At 34.9% G+C, this 22531-nt stretch overlaps 1 protein-coding gene and 1 long non-coding RNA gene across 7 annotated transcripts in view; one reads left to right on the top strand and one right to left on the bottom strand.

Annotated features, from left to right (window-relative positions):
* KLHL5 (kelch like family member 5) overlaps window positions 1-19068 on the top strand; it is an 88152-nt gene extending 69084 nt beyond the window's left edge. For all 6 annotated transcript variants that reach the window (XM_038533476.1, XM_038533475.1, XM_038533474.1 and 3 more), the window contains 4 exons: window positions 408-570; window positions 6669-6881; window positions 10609-10780; window positions 14749-19068. In XM_038533476.1, the coding sequence (XP_038389404.1) occupies window positions 408-570; window positions 6669-6881; window positions 10609-10780; window positions 14749-14805 (605 nt within the window). In that variant the 3' untranslated portion in view covers window positions 14806-19068. The remainder of the gene's footprint in view (window positions 1-407; window positions 571-6668; window positions 6882-10608; window positions 10781-14748) is intronic.
* The window catches only part of LOC111095295, a 72998-nt gene extending 50681 nt beyond the window's left edge, over window positions 1-22317 (bottom strand). Inside the window, exon 1 of the long non-coding RNA XR_005357291.1 lies at window positions 22170-22317. This is a non-coding gene — a long non-coding RNA (uncharacterized LOC111095295). The remainder of the gene's footprint in view (window positions 1-22169) is intronic.
* Between the last annotated feature and the right edge of the window lie 214 nt (window positions 22318-22531).

Genomic DNA, 22531 nt, shown 5'->3' with positions numbered 1-22531 from the left:
TTCAAACTATACTACAAAGCTGTAGGAATTAAGACATTATGATAGTTGGCTTAAAACCAGACACATAGATCAATGGAACAGAATAGAGTCCAGAAATAACCCCCATGCCTATGTGGGCAACTAGCTTAGAACAAAGGAGCCAAGAATAAGCAATGGGGAAAGGACAGTCTTCAATAAATGGTACTGGGAAAACTAGATAGTCAAGTGCAAAAGAATGAAAGTGGACCATTATCTTACAGCAAACACAAATATAAACTCAAGATGGATTAAAGACTTGACCATAAGACTTGGAACCATAAATCTCAGATGAAAACACTAAGTGGTAAACTGTATATTTCAATTAAAATGTGATTTTTAAGACTTGGCAGCAAATCTCAAGGCCTTGCTTCTTTCCTGTCACCTTGTAGGTGTGGCTGTATTGGAAGGTCCCATGTATGCAGTAGGTGGACACGATGGCTGGAGCTACCTGAATACAGTGGAAAGATGGGACCCTCAGGCTCGCCAGTGGAATTTTGTTGCCACTATGTCTACCCCCAGAAGCACAGTAGGTGTAGCAGTTCTAAGTGGAAAGTAAGGAAATATTTAAAATTCCATTTAAAACACAGTAAACCAAATTTATTGAGCTCTAACTTAAAAATATACATTAAAAAGTACATAAATAAATCACAAAAAAACTTGGAGTGATGCAAACTTTTAAAATAGTCTCTTTTTATCATAGTACTAAATTTAAATAACTCAGTCATGTTAGGTTTTTATTCTAATGTGCAGATATTATAAATTTCAAGTTATTTTGAGTGAAGAAGTTTTATATACATATTCAACTTAGTACAAATCCAGTAGTTTATATAGCTTTGAAAGTATATAGTGTTTTAAAATGAAATCAGAGAGGGAGACAAACCATAAGAGACTCTTAACTGTAGAAAACAAACTGAGGGTTGCTGGAGGGGATGGGGTTAAGTGGGTGATGGGCAGTAAGGAGGGCACATGATGTGATGAGCATGGGGTGTTATCTACAAGTGATGGATCACTGATCTCTACCTCTGAAACCAATAATACCGATAATACATTATATTATTTTATAATATATACTTACTATATATTATATAACATATAACATATTTTATATAATATAACATATTATATAATATATAATAATACCAATAAAACCAATAATACATTCTGTGTTAATTAATTGAATTTAAATTTAAAAAATTTTAAGGAAAAAGGCATATAATTTTTTTTTAAGATTTTGTTTATTCATGAGAGACACAGAGAGAGAGGCAGAGAAACAGGTAGAGAAGCAGGAAGAAGCAGGCTCCATGCAGGGAGCCCGATGTGGGACTCGATCCCGGGACTCCAGGACCACGCCCTAGGCCAAAGGCAGGTGCCAAACCGCTGAGCCACTGAGGGATCCCCACATAAAGTGTTTTAAATGTAGTATTGACCCTCTCAGTGTTCTCCTAAATAATTCCTTCCCTCTCTTCTACTGACTTATCTTTACTTCTCCTTTCTTATCTTGGTAAACATCTGAAAACTGAAATAGATTTAGAAAGGTGCTCTCTTGGCTCTTGGCTCCTCTAACTAGAGTTAACAGATGTGGACAGAGCCATTACCAATACAGCTCTTGGTAAGTCAGGGACTAACTACATATGAAAGGCCCTTCTTCCATTAAATGAAACCCTACAGGGTTATTATATAAAAGCTGTTTGTTGCATACCCTTCATCACTTAAAATGCTTTATTTTCATTTCCAGAAAGGGACTTAAAACTAGATATAGAATTGTGTTATTGATTGATTGGTAAAAGAAAAATGAGAAAATATTAGCAGAATTTTTATATTTTATGACCAAAGGCTTTGGTTCCTGGGGATCTATTATGTTCCACTTTTTAGATTTTATTTATATTCATTTTTAGCACTATCACAAGAGATGAGCTAGAGAAATAGAAATCCACTTTTTAAAATGGACCTGATTGGGCAGCCTGCATGGCTCAGCGGCTTAGCGCTGCTTTCAGCCCAGGGCCTGATCCTGGATACCTGGGATCAAGTTCCGCATCAGACTCCCTGCATGGAGCCTGCTTTTCCCTCTGCCTGTGTCTCTGCCTCTCTCTGTATGTGTTTCTCGTGAATAAATAAATAAAATCTTAAAATAAAATAAAATAAATCTGATCTCCACACCCCTCCCTTCCTTTGTTTTAGCTAAAGAAAGAACTTCAGAATTTATCACTAGGTATCTTTCCTCATTCTTTGGTAGCAGTCAGCCACCAAAGAAGCTCATTAATCTGAAAAAAGAGAGAAAACTAGCAGTGTCATTTCAGTCTTGACCCTTCAGTTAAAACTCCTAGAGTGAGGGGATGGTGTCCTTTGGTCACTTTGCCCCAAATCTTAACTCTCTCACTTTCGTACTTTAAAGACTTAACCTAATACTCTACCTAAAATACAAATAGGACCACGTCATTTTCCTGCTTAAAAGGTTTCAGTAGCTTATGTGACCAAGGCTCCTTTATGGTCTTGCTTCTGTCCACTTCTGTCCATTCCTCTCTACCCTTGCATATTACACTCCAGCAGAACTAACCTATTTGTGAAAAATACATTTTGTTTCACACTACCATTATCTTTTAACCCATTCCATCTGTCTTAGAGTATTGTCTCCCCAGTTTTGAACCTGGCAAATTCAGCATCCCTGAAACTTACTCAAAAGTCGTCTCTGGAAAACTTTCCCATTTCCATTCCCATCTCCTAGCCACCTTTCCCTCCCTCCCTCGCCCCCCCCCCCACCTTCTAACTGTCCATTCCATTCTCGGCATCTTTACTGTGCATAATTTGTGTATGATTGTATTAGAGCATGAAGCACTCTATTGTTATTGTTATTTACTCATCCATCTCCTATAGTAGATTACAGCCTTGAATAATCTGGTCTGACATTTTGTTCCTTATACCTAGCATGGTACCTGGAACATAACCTGAAGTGTGTAATCTTATTGAAGAATGTTATGGGGGGGATCCCTGGGTGGCGCAGCGGTTTGGTGCCTGCCTGCCTTTGGCCTGGGGTGCGATCCTGGAGACCCGGGATCGAATCCCACATCGGGCTTCCGGTGCATGGAGCCTGCTTCTCCCTCTGCCTATGTCTCTGCCTCTCTCTCTCTCTCTCTCTCTCTCTGTGACTATCATAAATAAATAAAAATTAAAAAAAAAAAAAGAATGTTATGGTACCACTTAGATGCAATGGTATTTTAATCGCCCGCAAGAAGAGGATGTGTTAATCTATCAACTAGCATTTTTCTAAAGTTGGTTTAAAACAAAGCAGCAATATTTTAAAATATTTTGTTGGTTTCCATTTTTAGGTACATATCCAGAATCTGGAAAAACAGAGATCATGTTGTTTTCTATAAAAATATGCAGCTGATTGAAAAAAAAATTATGCCTCTTTACTACTCCTTTATGATTTAGAACAAATCATTTCCCTGTGCCTCAATCTTTTAATCTACAGAATGATAAAGCCTAGATTAACTACTGTTTTTGTTATTTTAACTTATTTTATAATACTTCCTGATGCAAAATATAATTGTTTCTTTAGGGAGGAACTGTTTGAATGTTTTATGAGTTACATCTTGTATCTTGAAAATTTCAAAGAGTTAAAATTTTCTTTCTACCATGCTTGAGAGAAAAAGCTTTATTTAGAATTCCAGTTGCTCAGGCTACTTTTAAGCCACTTGTTGGCAAACATTTTTGGCAGTAGAATCTTTCTTTCAAATGAAACCTTGCAAAAACCTCAATACTTAATGCAAATGGAAATTCAAGTTTATTCTGAACCTATCTTAAATTCATTGTAAGTTCAAGTTTGTAGCATGGATTTATTATAAAAATCAATGTAGAAGAACACATCTGTTTTAAAGAACATCTTATTTCTATGTCTTGTTTTTCTTGTTCAGTATAAAGAAAATCCTGATTCACAGCTAAGTAGCTGGAAATGAGAACAGTTGCTTTAACTACTAGAGCAATTTAATTGGAATCTTGGGAAACTTTTCAGTTAAATTGTTGAGGTAGTTTGAAAGTAGTAGAAATTTTTTTCTAAGTTAAATCTCAATATCACCAACGCCTGCATCCTTGATCATAATTTTAAGTCAGGCAAGACTAAATCTTATTTTAAAGCACATCATACAATACAATTTGATGCAATCTCCAATTTGACATAATATTTTTCTTTTTACTGTAATAGATACTGTCATGGAGAAAAAAGATGAGTTCTGAATTTTGCATGGCATTTAATTGAGCTAGGTGAAAATTATTTTGAAACTTATTAAAACTTGAATTTCAGAGGAACCTGGGTAGCTTAGTCATTTAGACATTGGACTCTTGATTTCCACTCACGTTGTGATCTCAGGGGCATGGGATCGAGCCCCATAATGGACCCTGGGTTGAGTGTGGAGCCTGCTTGAGATTCTCTTTCTCCCATCTCCCTCTGCCACTCCCCCCTCACTTACGTGTGAGCGTAACATGCACTTTCTCTCTCTAACCCCCCCCCCCAACTTGAATTTCAAATACACCATTTTTGGGACCTCCTCAAATAATCCACAGAATCCTATTATTAGAAAACAATTTGAGGGATGCCTGGATGGCTCAGTGGGTTAAGCATCTGCCATCATCTCAAGTCATGATTCCAAGGTCCTGGGATCAAGCCCCACATCTGTCAGGCTCCCTGCTCAACGGAGAGCCTGCTTCCTCCCCTCTCTCTGCCTACCACTCCCGCTGCTTGTGCTCTTTCTCTGTCAAATAAATAAATTCTTAAGAAAAAAAAGAAATTTGAAAACCATTGCTTGAGATAGTATTTCTTTAGAAAATGTTATTGATACATTTTACCCCTTAACATTAGCTCAATATACATGTTGTTTGTACAACTTTAAGATCTAAAAATGCCATTTTCTAAAAGAATACAGAGACAGAATTCATTTTTTTCTCTTAAACATTTAACACCATGTTTACCACGTAGAAGGCACTGTTCAGACTATTTTAAATTTGGTCATCAATAATCCTATGAAGCAGAGCTTAGAGATGTTTTGGATGATAAAATTCAAGCGGGCGGAGATTAAATAACTTGTCCACAGTCAGGATTAGTAAGTGTGAGAACCAAAATTCAAATCCTGAGACTGTGGCTCCACCCCTTAACCCCTGTTATACACCACTTTACACAGTCAAGACTCATGTGTTCACTGTGAAGAGGAGGTGGTGCCTTGAATCCTAGTGTGTGTGTGTGTGCACATGTGTGTACATGGTTTTTTAGTTATATTTTCTAATTGCTGATGTCTTCTGAAATTCTGTGATCCATATTCAGACAATTAATCTACCAAGTGTTAGTTAACACAAGCAAGTAGTTTTTGATGGATAAATAATTTTAACAAAGTTGCAAATAAATTTCAGTTTCCATACTATTAATACAACGTTTAGAATAAGATATTGCTACAGCCATATGTTGCTGTCTAAGATATGGTCATCTTCTCACTTAAGAACCAATTTAAGTAGCATAGTATACTTTACATTATGAATTAAAATTAACAAATGTCTTAAAGATACCATATATATATAAATATGTAAATGTAAATACTGAGAGTTTTAATTGGCAGACATTTGGTATAGTTCAAATTTTATTTCTTAAGGTAAAAAATATAGTTAAATATTAATTAATGTATATGTAAGTTCAGAATGTGAGGACTTTTAAATAAGCAATGATCTGAATTTATTATTCTTTTGAAAAAACTATTAGAAAAATATAGTATTTTATATATTTCAAGTTGAGTAAAGGACTTAAATTAATGCAGTATATTGATTAGTAATGAATTAAAATTTATCTACTAGGCAACACTTAGGACATTAGCATGCTGTATTCATTTTAGATAACTTACAGTATCCTTCTCTGCAGTAATTTAAATTAATGAAGAATCACTATTCAGTTGTAATAAATATTAATTTATATACCACTGTTTCAAGCAATTCTTTTATTCTCATATTTCACTACTGCAAGAACATCTCAGGTGACTGCTCACAGTACAGTACAACTGTTCATTACTCTAACTGCGTCCTGGTTCTGCTTCTGACCCTGTATAAGCCTCTTAATCTCCACGAGCCTGTTTCTTCACCCATGAAACAGGAATATAAATCACTTCTCATAGCATCATTGAGGTGATTAAATTAATACAGGTAAAATGTCTAGCCTATGGTATGTGCAGGGAAGGCTAGTTTCTTTCCTTTATAACCTAGTCCTATTTTAGTTATTTAAGAAATAAGTCATGGTATATTTAGATACCACATTTTCCCTATTCCAAGACACATTTTATACCTCTAAAATTGTGATGCATGTTTTTAATCAGTGGTGACTTGTCAGAAATAGTTGTCATTGCTTTCATGTGAGTTTGTTCTCTTTTATGTATAGACAGAGTGATAAGAGTGATATGTATATGATATATACATATGACATATACATATGATATATATATAGACATATACATATGTCATATAACTTTGGTAGCATATCTTCTGTCTTGATGGCACGTAAATTGACAGTGTGTTTTATAATCTGTGGCACCTCGAATTCGATGAAATACTCTGAGAATAATCTCTGCCTTAATCATAATAATGGCACTATTTTTTATTTATTATTTTATTTATTCTTATAGACTTTATGCAGTTGGTGGTCGTGATGGAAGTTCTTGCCTCAAATCAGTAGAATGTTTTGATCCTCATACTAATAAATGGACGCTCTGTGCACAAATGTCCAAAAGGAGAGGGGGAGTAGGAGTAACTACCTGGAATGGATTGCTGTATGCTATTGGAGGACACGATGCTCCTGCATCCAACTTGACTTCCAGACTCTCAGACTGTGTGGAGAGGTAATTTCCTGTGAAGGGAAACTTTGCCTGACACTTCTAGACAGATTAATGACTTCTTAATGAACATCTTCCACATGCAAGGCAGTTCTTCACAGCTTGGTAAACACTGGGTTGTCTGCTCTGGCCATCTCTTGGTCTATCTCCTAACAGTCTACTCAGATTCTCTCTCATAATACTGCCTAGAATATTACCTTATAATTGATTATATAATTTATTAATTGAGTCATATGACAAATATTTGTTGTGTGCATATTTTATACTGGATACTGTACCTGACAAGAAAAGGAAAGGAGCTTGATGAATTTCAGAGAGAAGGCATAGGTGCTGGAGGCTAAATAAGAAGTGAAAAGGAGAACATTTCTAACACGTTTTGATAAAACGAAATACTATGAAATACTAAAATAAAATAAAAAACTAATATGGCTTAAAAGGTTATACAAGTCATCCAAACTGGCTTCATGAAACTCAAGTCGGGGGCCAGGTAAAGAGCCTAACATCAATGGACAATTTGGATAATAGTTCAGGCTCCCATCTGTTATCTTTAGTCCAGTTCAAAGAATGGAGAAAATTGAATGGAGTTAGGATATAGAGTCAACGAGAGCATGTACAAACCCTCCAAAGCAGGAAGGAAATGGTTCATTCAGAAAACCAAAAGGCAGCTAGTGTGTCTGGAGAACAGAGTGAGGGAAACAGTGGCAGGAAAGGAGGCGGACTAGAGTAGAGATGGGGACAAATCATGAAGAGTCCTAAGGATTCTGGATTTTAAAGAGCAATGGGAAGTTAGTAAGCATTCACGTGTGTGCGTGTTGTTTAATTATACATGATTGGAAGAGAGGTAAAAAGTGAAATCTAAGTTTGATGACAATGAGTGCTTTCTGCAAAATTATAAGGAGGGTTAGTTTGTTGTCTTTTGAAAAAGCTGGAAAGTTATACCAGCATTTCATCTGTGTTAGGGAGAAAGTAATCCAGTCTATACTTGCTGCATGTTATATTCCAGGAAAGGAATATGAATGTCTTTGTATACTTTATCCTGTAAATTACAGGTCCACTGCAGTAGCACACCCAATGAAAAATTGTTCATTGTACAAGAACTATTAGAAACAGGGATCCCTGGGTGGCGCAGCGGTTTGGCGCCTGCCTTTGGCCCAGGGCGCGATCCTGGAGACCTGGGATCGAATCCCACATTGGGCTCCCGGTGCATGGAGCCTGCTTCTCCCTCTGCCTGTGTCTCTGCCTCTCTCTCTCTCTCTGTGTGACTATCATAAATAAATTTTAAAAAATTAAAAAAAAAGAACTATTAGAAGCAATATAGGTCACTTTAGCATGAAGTATCTGCTCATAGATAGACAATTTTGGGCTGTTCTAGTTAATATATTTCATGAGAGGAACAAGGTTCAAAAGTGGACAGCTGTAATGATTGTGTCTGTGAGCCATCTTACGTAAGTTTCACGTATTGATTTCCTCAGATTTTCAGTAGGCAATCGAAAAATCTTAAAGCAGTTTTCAATATTTACTTTAGCTCTTTTGAATACGTTAAGTGTTATGGATTTATTAAGTGAATCTATTAATATTGTAAGTTAAAAGTGTGCAGGAAAATATTGATATTTTTTCTAAAATACATTCAAATGTACTTTAGATAGCAGTAATAAGATAAAAGGTAGGCTTAAAGAATGAAACTATTTGTATTTGCTGAAAGAAAAAAATATTAATGTTTACATGGAAAGAAAACGTTAAGTTAAATAAAAAAAACATGTCCTGAAATAGCCTCTCAAGCCCTGAGAATAAAAAGTGAAATATTTAGAAGATCAAATACAAACCAAATTGTTAATAGTGGTTACCACTTGACTCTGTAATTAAAGTTGGAAGGAAATGAGGCTAGCTATTGCATTTTTTATATATTTTTGTAATCTTTGAACTTTTGTTAAAGGAACGCATTCTTTGCCAATAGGAAAAAATTGTAATAAATGAACCCATCTTTAAGATGACATTTATTGAGTGCTTACCGTGCATTTGCTAGGTGGTGAGTAGTATTTTCACCAATAAAGAAATTAAGATGTAACAATTTTAAGTAACTTTCCAATACCACAGAGTGAGTAACTGGAAGAATAAGGACTCAAGATTCTTCAGCTCAAATCTAAACCCATTCTCTAACCATTTTGCATACTGCCTCTCCCAGGTGTTTCTGAATATGTAGGTATTCTTTTATTGAGGTGTAATTGACATATAACATTATATTCATCTAAGTGTATAACAATGATTTGACATTTGTATATATTGAAAAATGAGTACAGTAAGTCTAGTTAACATCCATCACCATATATAGTTACAATTTTTGTGTGTGATAAGAGCTTTTAAGTTCTACTTTCTTAGCAACTTTCAAATATACAGTACAGTATTATTAACTATATCACAATGCTATACATTACATCCTCATAACTAATGTATTTTATAACTAGAAATTTGTCCCTTTTGATGCCCATCCCCCATTTCACCCCACCTCTGGCAACCACCAATCTATGAGCTTAGGGTTTTTTTTGTCTTAGAATCCACATATAAGTGAGATCATAGGTATTTGTTTTCTTTGGCTTATTTCACTTAGCATAATACCCTCAAGATCCATCCATGTTGTTGAAGTGGCAAGATTTCATTCGTTTTTATGGGCAAATAATATTCTGGTTGTGTGTGTGTGTGTGTGTGTGTTCTATATGTACCACATTTTCTTTACCCATTCAGCCATTGATGAACACTTAGGTTTCCATGTCTTGGCTACTGTAAATAATGCTACAGTGAAAATGGGGGTAAGTATATCTTTTCAAATTAGTGTTTTCATTTTCATTTTCTTTATATAAATACCCAGAAATAGAATTACTGGATCATATAGTATTTCTATTTTTAATTTTTTCACGAATCTCCATACTGTTTTTTTTTTCTTTAAGATTTTATTTATTTATTTGAAAGAGGAGAGTGAGCACGAGCTGGAGGGAAGGGCAGAGGGAGAGGGGAAGCAGACTCCCTGCTAAGCAGGGAGCCCTATATGGGGCTTGATCCAGGACCCTGAGATCATGACCTGAGCTGAAGGCAGATGCTTAATGGACTGAGCCACCCAGGTACCTCTCCATACTGTTTTCTATAGCAGTTGCAGTAATTCACATTACCAACAGTACACGAGGGTTCCCTTTTCTTCACATCTTCACCAACACTTATTATCTTTCTGATAACAGCCATTGTGGTTTTGATTTACATTTTCTTGATGATTAGTGATGTTTTCGTGTACTTATTGGCTATCTATATGTCTTCTTTGGAAAAACGTCTATTGAGACCCTCTGCCCAGTTTTTAATTGGTTTATATGAGGGTTTGGAGGGGGTCATTGAGTTGTATAATTCTTTATATCTTCTAGATATTAACCCCTTATCAAATACAGGATTCGAGAATGTTTTTTTCCCATTCCATAGGTTGCCATTTCATTTTGTTGATGATTTCCTTTACTATGCAGAAGATTTTTAGTTTGACGTCCCATTTGTTTATTTTTACTTTTATTGCATTTACTTTTTGGCGTCAAATCCAAAAAATCATTGCCAAGACCAGTGTCAAGAAGTTTACCCCCTATGTTTTCTTCTAGGAGTTTTATGATATAGGTCTTACATGCAAATCTTTCATTCATAAACTATTTTTACATAAAAATATTGTGAGGACAATGTCAGCTCCAGTTCTAAAATTTTCTTTCAGATATGATCCCAAAACAGATATGTGGACTGCAGTGGCATCTATGAGCATCAGCAGAGATGCAGTAGGGGTCTGTTTACTTGGTGATAAATTATATGCTGTTGGAGGCTATGATGGACAAACTTATCTTAATACAGTGGAGGCTTATGATCCCCAGACAAATGAGTGGACCCAGGTATGGCATTTCATTTTTCATTATTACACTTCTCTGTTTTTATTAAAACAATTCATTTGGTAAAAAGATCCTCTTAATTTTGTCCAATATCAACATAAGCATGATAAAATCACCTCTTGATAAACATATGGAAACAAGGAATGTTTAATTTTATAACATAATTAAAATCCAAAATTATCTTTAAAGTATAAATTACTGCTCAGAGGAATTATTAATAGTTTTGATCTGCCACCATTTGCTGGGAATTGATGAGATGTTCTAGTATAGATAGAGTAGATAGGACCACAAGAGAACTATGGCAAAGGGAGGGCAGATTGTGGAAAATAAGAAACAAAGATAGAAATCAGAAAAATGTGAATCACTTACGCATACATGAGCAATAATGTTTGAAATATTCAAGCCAGTGATATATGGGAGCAGACCAAGTGTCTGGTCATCACCTAACAAAGATGGCAACTTTAAATTTCATTAAGAAGTAAGAAACTTGACCTGGCAAGCTTATAAACAGAAGACATTCAGCTGTGTCTATTTCCAGAGGGCTTAGCACTTCTAAGAATGATCTTTTGAGATCTTTGTTTCCATCATTACCAAGAAAAGAATTATGAATTTTGCATGCCAATTCGGTATCTGGCACCTGAAAGACACTCAGATGTTTAATTGAGCCAAGGTTTTCCTACATACAAGGAGAAATGGTAAGTACTATCAAGAAAGTGAAACTTAAAAGAATCCCCGCTACCACAGAATTTAGCTACTTAGGTAGGTATAATCTGCATGTGTAAGGGTAGAACCCACAATGTAGAACAGTTGGTAGGAAGTACGCTATTGTATAGGCATTGAGTGGTGTAGGAAATCAAGGAGAAAAAAATACAATGGAGAAGAAGTTGAATTTAAGCTAATCCTTAATGAATTCAAAATCCAATTCAAAAGGGCAGAAAGAGGTGGGAAATTGTGTGAGAAAACACAAAAGAAATGTCACTGAAGCAGAAATATGCAAGATATGTTTAAGAAGGATGGCTGGTTATAGGGATACTTGCTTAATAAGAGCAGAAGTTCTTATTGGAGAACAAGTTTGGGGTCAGGTTGGAAATCTTTGAAGGCCATGCTTCAAGAATTTGATAGTGGGAAGCGGTCGAGACTTTTAACCAGGAGAGTGATGTACTAATAGAAAGTTCACGTGGCAGTTGGAAACAGGATAAATTGGGTTAGGGGCAGGGGAAGCAAAGACTGGATAAAAATAAAACATTTAGAAGAAGCACTTGTAGGGCTTGAGTATCAACTCTATAGGTGGATTCAAGAGATATTACCAAGTCCTATCTATTCTTTCTACACTTACTGGGTAGGATTGAAGGTTCAACTTCTGAAGAAAATAGCAAATAAAAGACCAGAGAGTGGCTTAGATAAAATAATGGAATAGAGCATTTAGAGAGAGGAGACAAGGTTTCAACAGTATAAGGATGAATGAAACTAAGTTGCCATTCATGAAGTTATAAGAACCTTTGAGGATGTGCTAGAAGAAGCCACTATATAGGGTGAAAAATAAAGAGAAAAATAAGTAAATGCATGAGCTAGAGGGGCATACAATTTTCAAATAATGATGATAATAGAAAGTTAACATCTGTTGAACACATTTTATGGACCAGGCTCTATTGGATGAGGAATCTGAGATGCAGAGAGGTTAAATAGTTGACCCAAGTCACACAGTAAGTCAATGTTGAAGTTAGAAATTTGAGCCATAGGTCTTTTTCACAATAGAGGTGAAAAGAGAGTAGAGATTTCAGATGCTAAAAAGAGAGCAACAATGAAGGGTTCTTTCCTGAAAGAAAAGCAGGAAACCAAATTGAGAGCAAATTCTGGTTTTCCTCAAGCTGGAGGAAAGATCTCTTCCAAGGCTGGAGGAAAAGATGAGAATATGAGTGTATTGTGTATTTACTTATAGAAGGGACAGGGTATTTTTAAATGAGGAGGATAGAAAAAGGGACTTTATGTGACCCTTGATCCTGTTTCTTAAGTTTAAGTGGGGTCACTGGGATCAGAAGAGATCATTTGAGATTTTAAATCAGAGCTACAGAATTTCATTAGAAATTGTGTGATTGGGGCACCCAGGTGACTCACTAGGTTAAGTAGCTGACTCTTGGTTTCAGCTCAGGTCATGATCTCAGGGTCGTGAGAAGGAGCCCAACGTCAGACTCTGCCCTCAGCAGGAAGTCTGCTTGAGATTTTCTGTCCTCCTCTCCCTCTGCACCCCCTCCCTAATATAAATAAATCAATTTAAAAAAAAGAAATGATGTGATTTTCTACCATCAGCCTCTCACCATGGCAATGTGAATGATAACCAAGGAGCCCAAAAAGAGATGTAAGAATCTCTTTTCCTAAGCTGTATTTGACATACATATGCTCTTAGCCTAGTTTTAAGGAAATCTTTTGGCCTGTTTTTGAGACTTGTTATTATAGGTAACAGATGCTTTATGCTGAATCACTCTCTTATCAAAATTAATGATCTGTGACCACATATCCATTTTGTTTGCATGCCACCTCTATTACTATTTGTAAGCACTTAAATTTGAACTTATAACTGTAGAATCTGGAAAACGAATGTTTTCCATTTAGTGTTCTAACAAATGGACAGGAGGACGTTTGTTCAGGGAATGAGATTATAAAGTCCAAAGCAATCACCCACCCTGCTACCTTGACCCAAAGCAGAGGTGACTGCATTGTATTTAGTAAATATGCTAAGCTGAACTTTCTAGCTGGTTGTCATGGCAACATCAACTCTTTACAGTATAAAGACTTCAGGTCTTCAGTGTTTTAAGAAAAGCTGCTAATTACAGACAGACATTTTGATTGAAATGACTTAGAGGTTACTCCTGGAATACTGTAAATAGGTACGGTTTTAAAGTAGGTGATTTGATTGTTCAAGGAGATAGAACAGTGATCAAAACACCTGATTCAGATAGAGAACAACTGAGTATATTCTGACAGCTGACATCAGGTGTGTTCTTAAAATCCACTTGCTGGTCTAGAAAGGTTGGGAGAGAGGCCAAACTGATTAGGGAGGCATTTCAGTATCCCGTATTTGACAAAAACACTTTATTACATGCCCCCACATATAAAAGTACAAAAGAAATTTTCTCAGTGCTTTGGATTAGTCACTTCTTCCCTAAATACTATTGTTTTAATTCTTGGGTCTTACTGTGCTCAAAGAAGTAATCCTTTAAAAGCTATCCTTGTCCACACTTTTAGTTTCCAGTGTCTAGGGTACTCAAAAAAAAAAAAAAAAAGTAGGTGAAAGATTATTCCTTATCCATAAACTAAGATTATATTCCTTTCCCTAGCACCCTGCACTTCTGTCTCATCGTCATAGAGTTCATTCACCAAGTTTGTTTTTACTCCTAGGGAGTTGGAGTAGTATTTATTATTTATTTACTGTGCTAAAAAATAGTAAAATGGGTTTAGACTTTCCAGCCATGCACAGAGAAGGCAGTCAGTAAATGTGAAATTATTGGTTCCCCTGGAATAAGCAGCCAGGCATGCAGCATATCTGGTGTGTTCTGAGATATCTGTTCCAGGGCCTCTCTAGATAATACTTGATGTTCTCACCACATTGGTTACAAAGTTAAAGTGTTCAGCATTTCCTCATTATCCATATCCTGCATCATTTTGGCCAAATAAAGTGTTTCAGGTAGAATAAGTCCTGAGCAATTTTCTTTTACAATTACCTTTAAAGAAAAGGGAATACTGCATAATAATGTGATATACCCGAACAATTTAGTCTGTGGAACTTTAACATCAGCAGGGGGCTTGGAAGAAGGGCCCTGGCCCAGCCCACAGTAAGGGTGGGGGAGCAGTTTGTCAGCAGCTCTTTGACAAGTACATACTCTTTCAGTATTTGACCTACTGGTATGGTTTTATCAACATCTGTACCTATAAACCCAACAAATATGTCTTTTTTGTTTTTGTTTTTGTTTTAGGTTGCTCCACTGTGCCTAGGAAGAGCTGGGGCTTGCGTTGTAACTGTCAAATTATAACATAATGCTTTGTTTTCTAAATGAAGATATTGTCTTCCTTATGAATTTAGTAAAATTATTCTACTACCAATGGATACATTTTTAGTAAATTTGCAATGCCACATTCCTGGGCACAGGGTGCCCAATCTCAAAGTGAAGATGGTAAAACAAGGGAGGAACAAGTGGATGAACCAGGATTAAATCCTCCATTTCTTAGGAATTCATTTCTCAGCAAATCAAAACTACAGCTGGTGGATTGTGAACATATGTTCCTGATGTAACATATGAGGACAAATGCATTGCTCCTAAATGCAATGTGGTATTAGCTGGGAATTTCATTTATTAATAATCAACCACATTTTACTCACGTTATCCAGATTTCTTTTACTACAGTGCACATACACCAGATGACACTTTTAATGTTTGCTTTGTAACTTTATCATACATTAGTTGCAGTAATTTTTATTCGTTTGTTTAACTGCAACTACAACTTTAATGACATACTAAACACTATGCTAATATTTAGTTTTTTCAGAAATAGCTGCATTATATACACTTTGTGGATTTTATTTCTAAATTGACTTAGTCTAATGAATGAAGAAAAATGAGAGTTAAAACAATAATGACCAATTGAAAACAAAATGATCTTTGAGGTCTTTTAAAATATTCACCCAGTTATATTTAGGATTCCTAAGAGCTACGTGTTATGATATTCTCAAATTAGAATTGAAACATGGAAGAAAAAAAAAAAAAGAAACATGGTGTTTTTCATTAAATTTAAGATATGCAAATTTATGTAGAGTAAATAAATGTTATATACCCTATAATGTTCTTTTGCCTAAGTAATAATTATATGGATTTGTTTTCCTTTATATTATAAAAGATGTCTTGATTTTGTCGTTTGATATTAACAAAACTCTTCAGATACTCTTATGTTCTCTTGTCTGGATTTGCCTCCCTTGCTTTGTTTCTCACATTTTGCTGCTGTTAGTAACCTTTTGTGCTTCTTTGTAATCAAACAGTTTGAGGGGAATGGGTTTATTGAATTTTGAAAAATAAGTTTAAAGTGTTTATTACCCAAAGTTTTGTACATTTGTAAACGCCAATTACACATGTGAATGTTAATACTCTCAGTGAATTGTTTATTGTCTGCAAAAAACTCATTGGGCAGTAACATTTTATGATAAATCCTTTAAGATATTAAAGTCATTAACTTATGTCTTACTATAAAAATGAGCATAATCTAAATTCCCATCTTTTAAAATACACTGCTGTGGTTGATGTGATTTACATTTTATATCAAGGTAGACTCATTTTAGTTGATTTCTCTAAAAAATTAAACCAAGCTCTTTTTGGGGGTGCAGAGGGAGCCGATTTTGAATGCTCTTAAAATGTTTCTTCCTTGGAAACCAAGAAACTGAGTACTTCCATTCCCAAAACAAACCTTGTGGTCGTTTTATTGGTGTGGCCACAAAGAAAATAATAGTGATAGTGAAAATAATTCAATAATTAATGTTTTATCTATTCATTATATTATGGATATAAATTCAATTGTATTCATGACAAGGAGGGATCAGCCTTAGAGTATATTTATGTACCTAGGAGAAGAGAAAGCAAAAGATCTAAGAAACAAAACAAAACAATCAAAAGCAGAACTGTGTTAGTACATCATCGCTTTCCTAAGAGGCATAGGCCTGCAATTTGAAAGGAAGTACTTATAGTTGTGATTATTCCTTTGAACACTCACCATCCACTCTCTGATTACCTGTGGCCCATGGTGGAGGCCAGACTCATTTTAAAAGAACTGATTCTCCTCTCTGAGGACCTTCCTTTCCTTTATGGGATTCATGAATAGTGCCTTTGATTTTTCTACCCTGAGAGAGAGCCTTTTTAAAAAAAACAGTTTTGTACAGTTGACCCTTGAACAACACAGGGTTTAGGGGTGCCAACTCCCTGCACAGCAAAAAATCTGCATACAACTTTGACTCCCTCAAAACTTAACTACTGATAGCTTACCGTTGACCAAGAAGCCTTAATAATACAAACGGATGGCTAACACACATTTTGTATATTGCATGTATTATATACTGTATTCTTAAAGAATGCTACAGAAAAGAAAATGTTATATAAAAAATCATAAGGAAGAGAAAAATACATGTACAGTACTATATTGATCAAAAAAATCCTCATATAAGTGGACCCGTACCATTCAAACCCATGTTGCTCAAAGGTCAACTATAGTCAAGAGGACCTGCTTTCCTGAATACCAATTAAGAGAACCATTTCTTTTCTAGTGACAGAACACTTGCCAAAACATTCATTCTTCTCCTAGTCTGGGGTCTTATAAATCTAGAGGAAAATATGACTCTTTTTTGTACCCATCATCCAACATTGCTGCCTTTTACTTGCTTTTTCATTGATGATTATGTCTAGATGTTCTTTATTTTAACCTCAATTACTGATACCTTATAAAAATAATGTTTGTTAATACTGAATGCTTATTATGAATTAAGAACTAAGTTTTTTGCACGCATTAATGCACTTAACCATCACAACAGCCTTATGAGGTAGGTTCTATTATTATTCTCATTCTTACAGGTGAGGAGACCGAGGCACAGAGAAGTTACCCTATGCTCACAAATAGCAAGTAAGTGGTAGGACAGGAATTTGAATGCAGGCACTCTGCATGAGAGTCCATACTCATTTCTTTCTCTAGGTAGAAAAAGAGAGGTTTCATTTTAATAAATGAACAATCATTTATTTTAACAAAAAGAAAATGAAAAAAGTTTATGCTTTTTAGAAGTAAAATTTATACTGGTCATACTCCTCTCAGAAAATTTTGGTTCTTTAGCCTCGTGGGGAAATTTTGTTTAAATCTCATGGAATTTTACATACAATTTGCTTTAGAAAGGTAAATGTAAGAAAACGTGTATATACTTCACATTTTATAAATATTAGATAAATTGCATGGCATTTTGGATGACTGAACCATAAACAAATTTACTTATCAAAAAGGCTTTATTGCCAAAAAAATTAGATAACCTAGATGAAATGGGCAAATTCCTAGAAACACAAAATACCAAAACTGACTCAAAAAGAAATAAAAAGTCTGAACAGACCTAAAACAAGTAAAGTGATTGAATCAATAATCAAAATCTCCCAACAAAGAAGGTACAGCAGCAGGTGGATTCACTAGTGAATTCTACCAAACATTTAAAGAGAAGTTAACAGCAATTCCTCTTAAACTCGTCCAAAAAAAAAAAAATAGGAGGAACACTTCCTAATTTATTCAATAAGACTAGCATTACTTTGATACCAAGCCAGACAAAGAGTATACACTATGACAAAGTAATATTTATTGTAGGAATACAAGGATGTTTCACCATATGAAAATCAATCAATGTAATATATCACATTAGTAGCATGAAGGAATCAACAGCTAGAAGAAACTAGGACAATGACTTGAAAACAAAGCTCTTTATTATAAGAAGAATGAAGGGAGATATGAACAACATGATCATCTCAATTGATAAGAAAAATAATTTGACAAAATCCAACACCCTTTCATGTTAAAAAAACATTCCACAAACTAGGGAGAAATGGAATTTCCTCAAACTATTGAAAGGCATTCGTGAAAAACCCACAGTTAACAACATACTAAATGGTGAAAGATTGAAAACTATCTCTTTAAGATCAGGAAAAAGCCCTCTTAACCACTGCTAGTCAACATTGCACCAGAAGTTCTAGCAAGAGCAGTTAGGCAAGAAAAAGAAATAAAAGGAATCTCAATTAGGAAGAAGTAAGACTGTAGCTGACATGATCCTATATATTAAAAATTCTAAAGAATTCATACACACACACACAACAAAACTTGAGAGCTAATAAATTCAGTAATGTTACAAGATACAAGATCAACACACAAATGTCTATACAAAAAAAAAAAAAACAACAACAAATGTCTATACAAGACAAGAAGGAAATTTTTAAAAATCCAAGAAGGAAATTTTAAAAAACAAGCCCATTTATAGTAGCATCACAAAGAATAAAGTACTTGGTAATAAATTTAACTGAGGAAGTGCAAGGCTTACACAATGAAAAGTGCAAAGCATTGCTGAGATAAAGATCTAAATAAATGGAAAGACATCCCACGTTCATGGATTAGAAGACTTATTGTTTAGATGACTTTAGTCTCCAAAGTAGTCTACAGATTCAGTGCAATCCCTATCAAAAATCCAATGGCCCTTTTTTTGCAGAAATGGAAAAGCTAAAAAAAAAAAAAAAAAAGAAATGGAAAAGCTAATCCTAAAATTCATATGAGACTGCAAGTGACCCAAAGAGCTAAAATAATCTTTAAAAAAACAAAGTTAAAGGACTCCCATTTCCTGACTTCAAAATGTATTACAAAGCTACAGTGATTAAAAACTGGTATGAGGATAAATACATAGACCAGTATTATGAAATACAAAGTCCAGAAATAAACTATGGTCAATACACTATGAGCAACTGATTTTCAACAAGGGTACCAAGACTGTTCAATAAAGAATGGTCTCAAAAAAAAAAAAAAAAAAAAAAGAATAGTCTCTTCACCAAATGGTGCTGAAACAACATTATTCATGTGGAAAAGAATGAAATTGGACACTTAATTCACAAATGTGTAAATTTTAACCCAAAATAAATCAAAGATCTACATATAAGAGATAAAACCATAAAACTCTGAAGAGAAAATATAGGCATAAATCTTCATGACCTTGGATTTGGCAATGGTTTCACATATTTTATACTAAAAGCATAAGGCAACAAAAAATAGATAAGTTGGACTTCATCAAAATTAAAAGCTTCTATGCATCACAGAACACTATCAAGAAAGTGAAAAGACAAAAAAAAATGAAAAGACAGCCCACAGAATGAGAAAACATTTGCAAATCATGTAAGATTCTATCCAAAATAAGTAAAAAAACCCTACACTCAACAACAAACAGCTAAACAACCCATTTAAAAATGAGCAAAGTACTTGAATAGACATTTCTCCAATGAAGGTAAGTGGTCAACAAGCACATGAACAGATGCTCAACATAATTACTCATTAGGGAAGTGCAATCAAAACCATACTTTGATACCATTTAAAATCCACTAGGGTGACTATAATTTTTAAAACAGAAAATAAGTGTTGGAGAGAATGTGGAGAAATTGGAACTTTTGTACATTGCTTGTGGGATGGTTAAATGGTATAGGTATAGTGGAAAACAATTTGGTGGATCCTCAATAAATTAAACATAGAATTGCCATGTGACCAAGCAATTCCACCCTTGGGTATATATATATACTCCCACTAAAATAAGAAACCCTGAAAATAGATGTTCAAACAAAAATTTCCACAAAAATATTCATAGCAACATTATTTATAGTAGCCAAAAGGTAGAAACAACCTAAATGTCCATCAGCTGATGAATAAACAAATTGTGGTGCATAACATAATATTTTTCAGCCATAAAAAGAAGTACAGATACATACGACAACACTGAACCTTGAAAACATTATGCTAAGTAAAATAAGCCAGACATGAAAGACCACTTATTGTATCTTCCATTTATATGAAATATACAAGATAGGCAAATTTGTGGAACCAGGCAAAATGTGAAAGGAAGAGGGAGTGGGGGATGACTGCTTAATGAGTAAGGAGTTTCCTTTCAGGGTGATAAAAATGTTCTGGAACTAGAGATGATTACACAACATGGGAAGGTACTGACTGCCACTTATGACAAATTTTATGTATATTTTACAACAATAAAAACCTTAATAGGTACATTTAAAATTGTTATTTCAATGCATAACAATGGGCATTCTCTCTGTATTACTAGGATTGAAACTCTGCATTTATATTCATCCCAAAAGAGATTTTTTCTAAATGTAATCTACAAGTAAATGGATTTTTTTAAAGTCTGAGAGAAAATCTCTTTAGATTGTAATTCTAGTCTAAGAGTGAGAAATGATGACAAAGAGGAAATTTTGATTGGAAGCTCTTTAGCAATGCCTGGTATACAACAGGCATTCCATTAATGTTAAAAGTACAAGTAAGTATCTTTTCATAAACTCTGTATAATGCTTGAAATTGTGGGCAGCCCCGGTGGTACAGCAGTTTAGTGCCACCTGCAGCCCGGGGTGTGATCCTGGAGACTAGGGATCGAGTCCCAAGTTGGGCTCCCTGCATGGAGCCTGCTTCTCCCTCTGCCTGTGTCTCTGCCTCTCTCTGTGTGTCTCTATGAATAAATAAAATAATAAATCTTTAAAAAAAATTGTTATGCTATCTTAACTGTTATTGAGGAACAAATATTCAGTAAAATGACATTTTACTCTGGATTATAAATTTCCCTGTAATATTTTCATTCTATTTCATTTTTTAATTGGAGTAAAAAAATCAAATGCCATGAAAAATTAAAGCCTACTTTTGGCATTTTCATCCTTCTCAATCTCAGATACCTTCCATGATTTATAAAAATGGACCAATTCCCCTATCAGAGACTCTGAAACTTAAGAATATACCATGTTTGTTTTGTATCTTCTCCTGGGCCTGAGCAACTCTGGCATTTTGTGAATCTCTTGAAGAAATGCAGTATTGATTGATGTAGGTATGAACATCATGACTAGCATTTACTCTATCTACCCTATTTTCCCCCAGCCCTGGGTAATTATTTCCTTTGGCTAATGAGACATATCTAAGGGGTGAAGCCAAGGAAGCATGAGAACCATGTTCAGTGCATTCCATCTTTGCCCAAGCTGAAATTGGTTCAATTCGGTGACATTTCTTTGTGGATAGTACACATATATTTAATTGATATATTTTTAAATAGTTCTATATTGTTGAATGAATGCTACTTATATAATATGTTTCTGCCTAAAAAATAATAGAGACTGGGAAGGCAAACAATGACTCAGTGACCATTTGGTTATACCAGGAGTGGTGGCATGCTCAAGGTATTAAAATTATCGTGACTACACTAGTTTTCAAAACTAGTCAGATTGTTTATTTCTATTTTTCTGAGTGAATTCTACTTGGAAAATCTATGGTCACTTTTTAAGAGAGTACAAACACTCCATTGAAATTGAGAAGTAGAATCAACTAAATTTTTCAAACAGTTTTCTTTAAAGTTATGCATCTTTACAAATCTAAATATATGATAAACTGAGCAGTTCAAAAGAGACTTAGATGGAGTAAAGTTTGTAGAAGGAAAGAGGTCCTTGCTTAGTCGTAGCGGGAGCAATGAGGTTAGAGAGAAGCTGTCATTGAAAGAGCTGTCTGTGTCAGTGACAAGAATAGCTGGGCTGTGTGAGAACTTCAAAGAAAGAAAATGCTAGGTAGTAAGTTTGGCAAAAGCTGACCTACTTACCTGTCTCTGTATTACAAACTCAGTAGCAAAGCTGCAGAAAAGGACTGGGGGTGGGGGGAGCTAATCCAATTGAGAATTCATTTATCTCATAAACTTTCTGATCAATAAGGCATTGAGCAGAGCAGTAGGGAGACTAAAATCTTATACAATCATTGATTATGACACAAAGGATGGAAAGAATGTGAGTTCCTTAAAGGCACATACTGGGGTGTATTTCTGTATCTACTGCAGCACTTAGCATTTTACCCACTGTTGCACCTTCACATAATAGGCTCTTGCTAATTATTGGTTGATGTAAATATGGAATAGACTTGGTCTTTGAGATCAATCACTACGGGGGTATTGAATTATGGGTTTATAGT

Source organism: Canis lupus, chromosome 3 (genome assembly GCF_011100685.1).
Source record: "Canis lupus familiaris isolate Mischka breed German Shepherd chromosome 3, alternate assembly UU_Cfam_GSD_1.0, whole genome shotgun sequence".
NCBI classification, from domain to species: Eukaryota; Metazoa; Chordata; class Mammalia; order Carnivora; family Canidae; genus Canis; species Canis lupus.
Note: the sequence above shows the minus strand (reverse complement) of the source record. Positions and strands in the feature narration are given on the sequence as shown.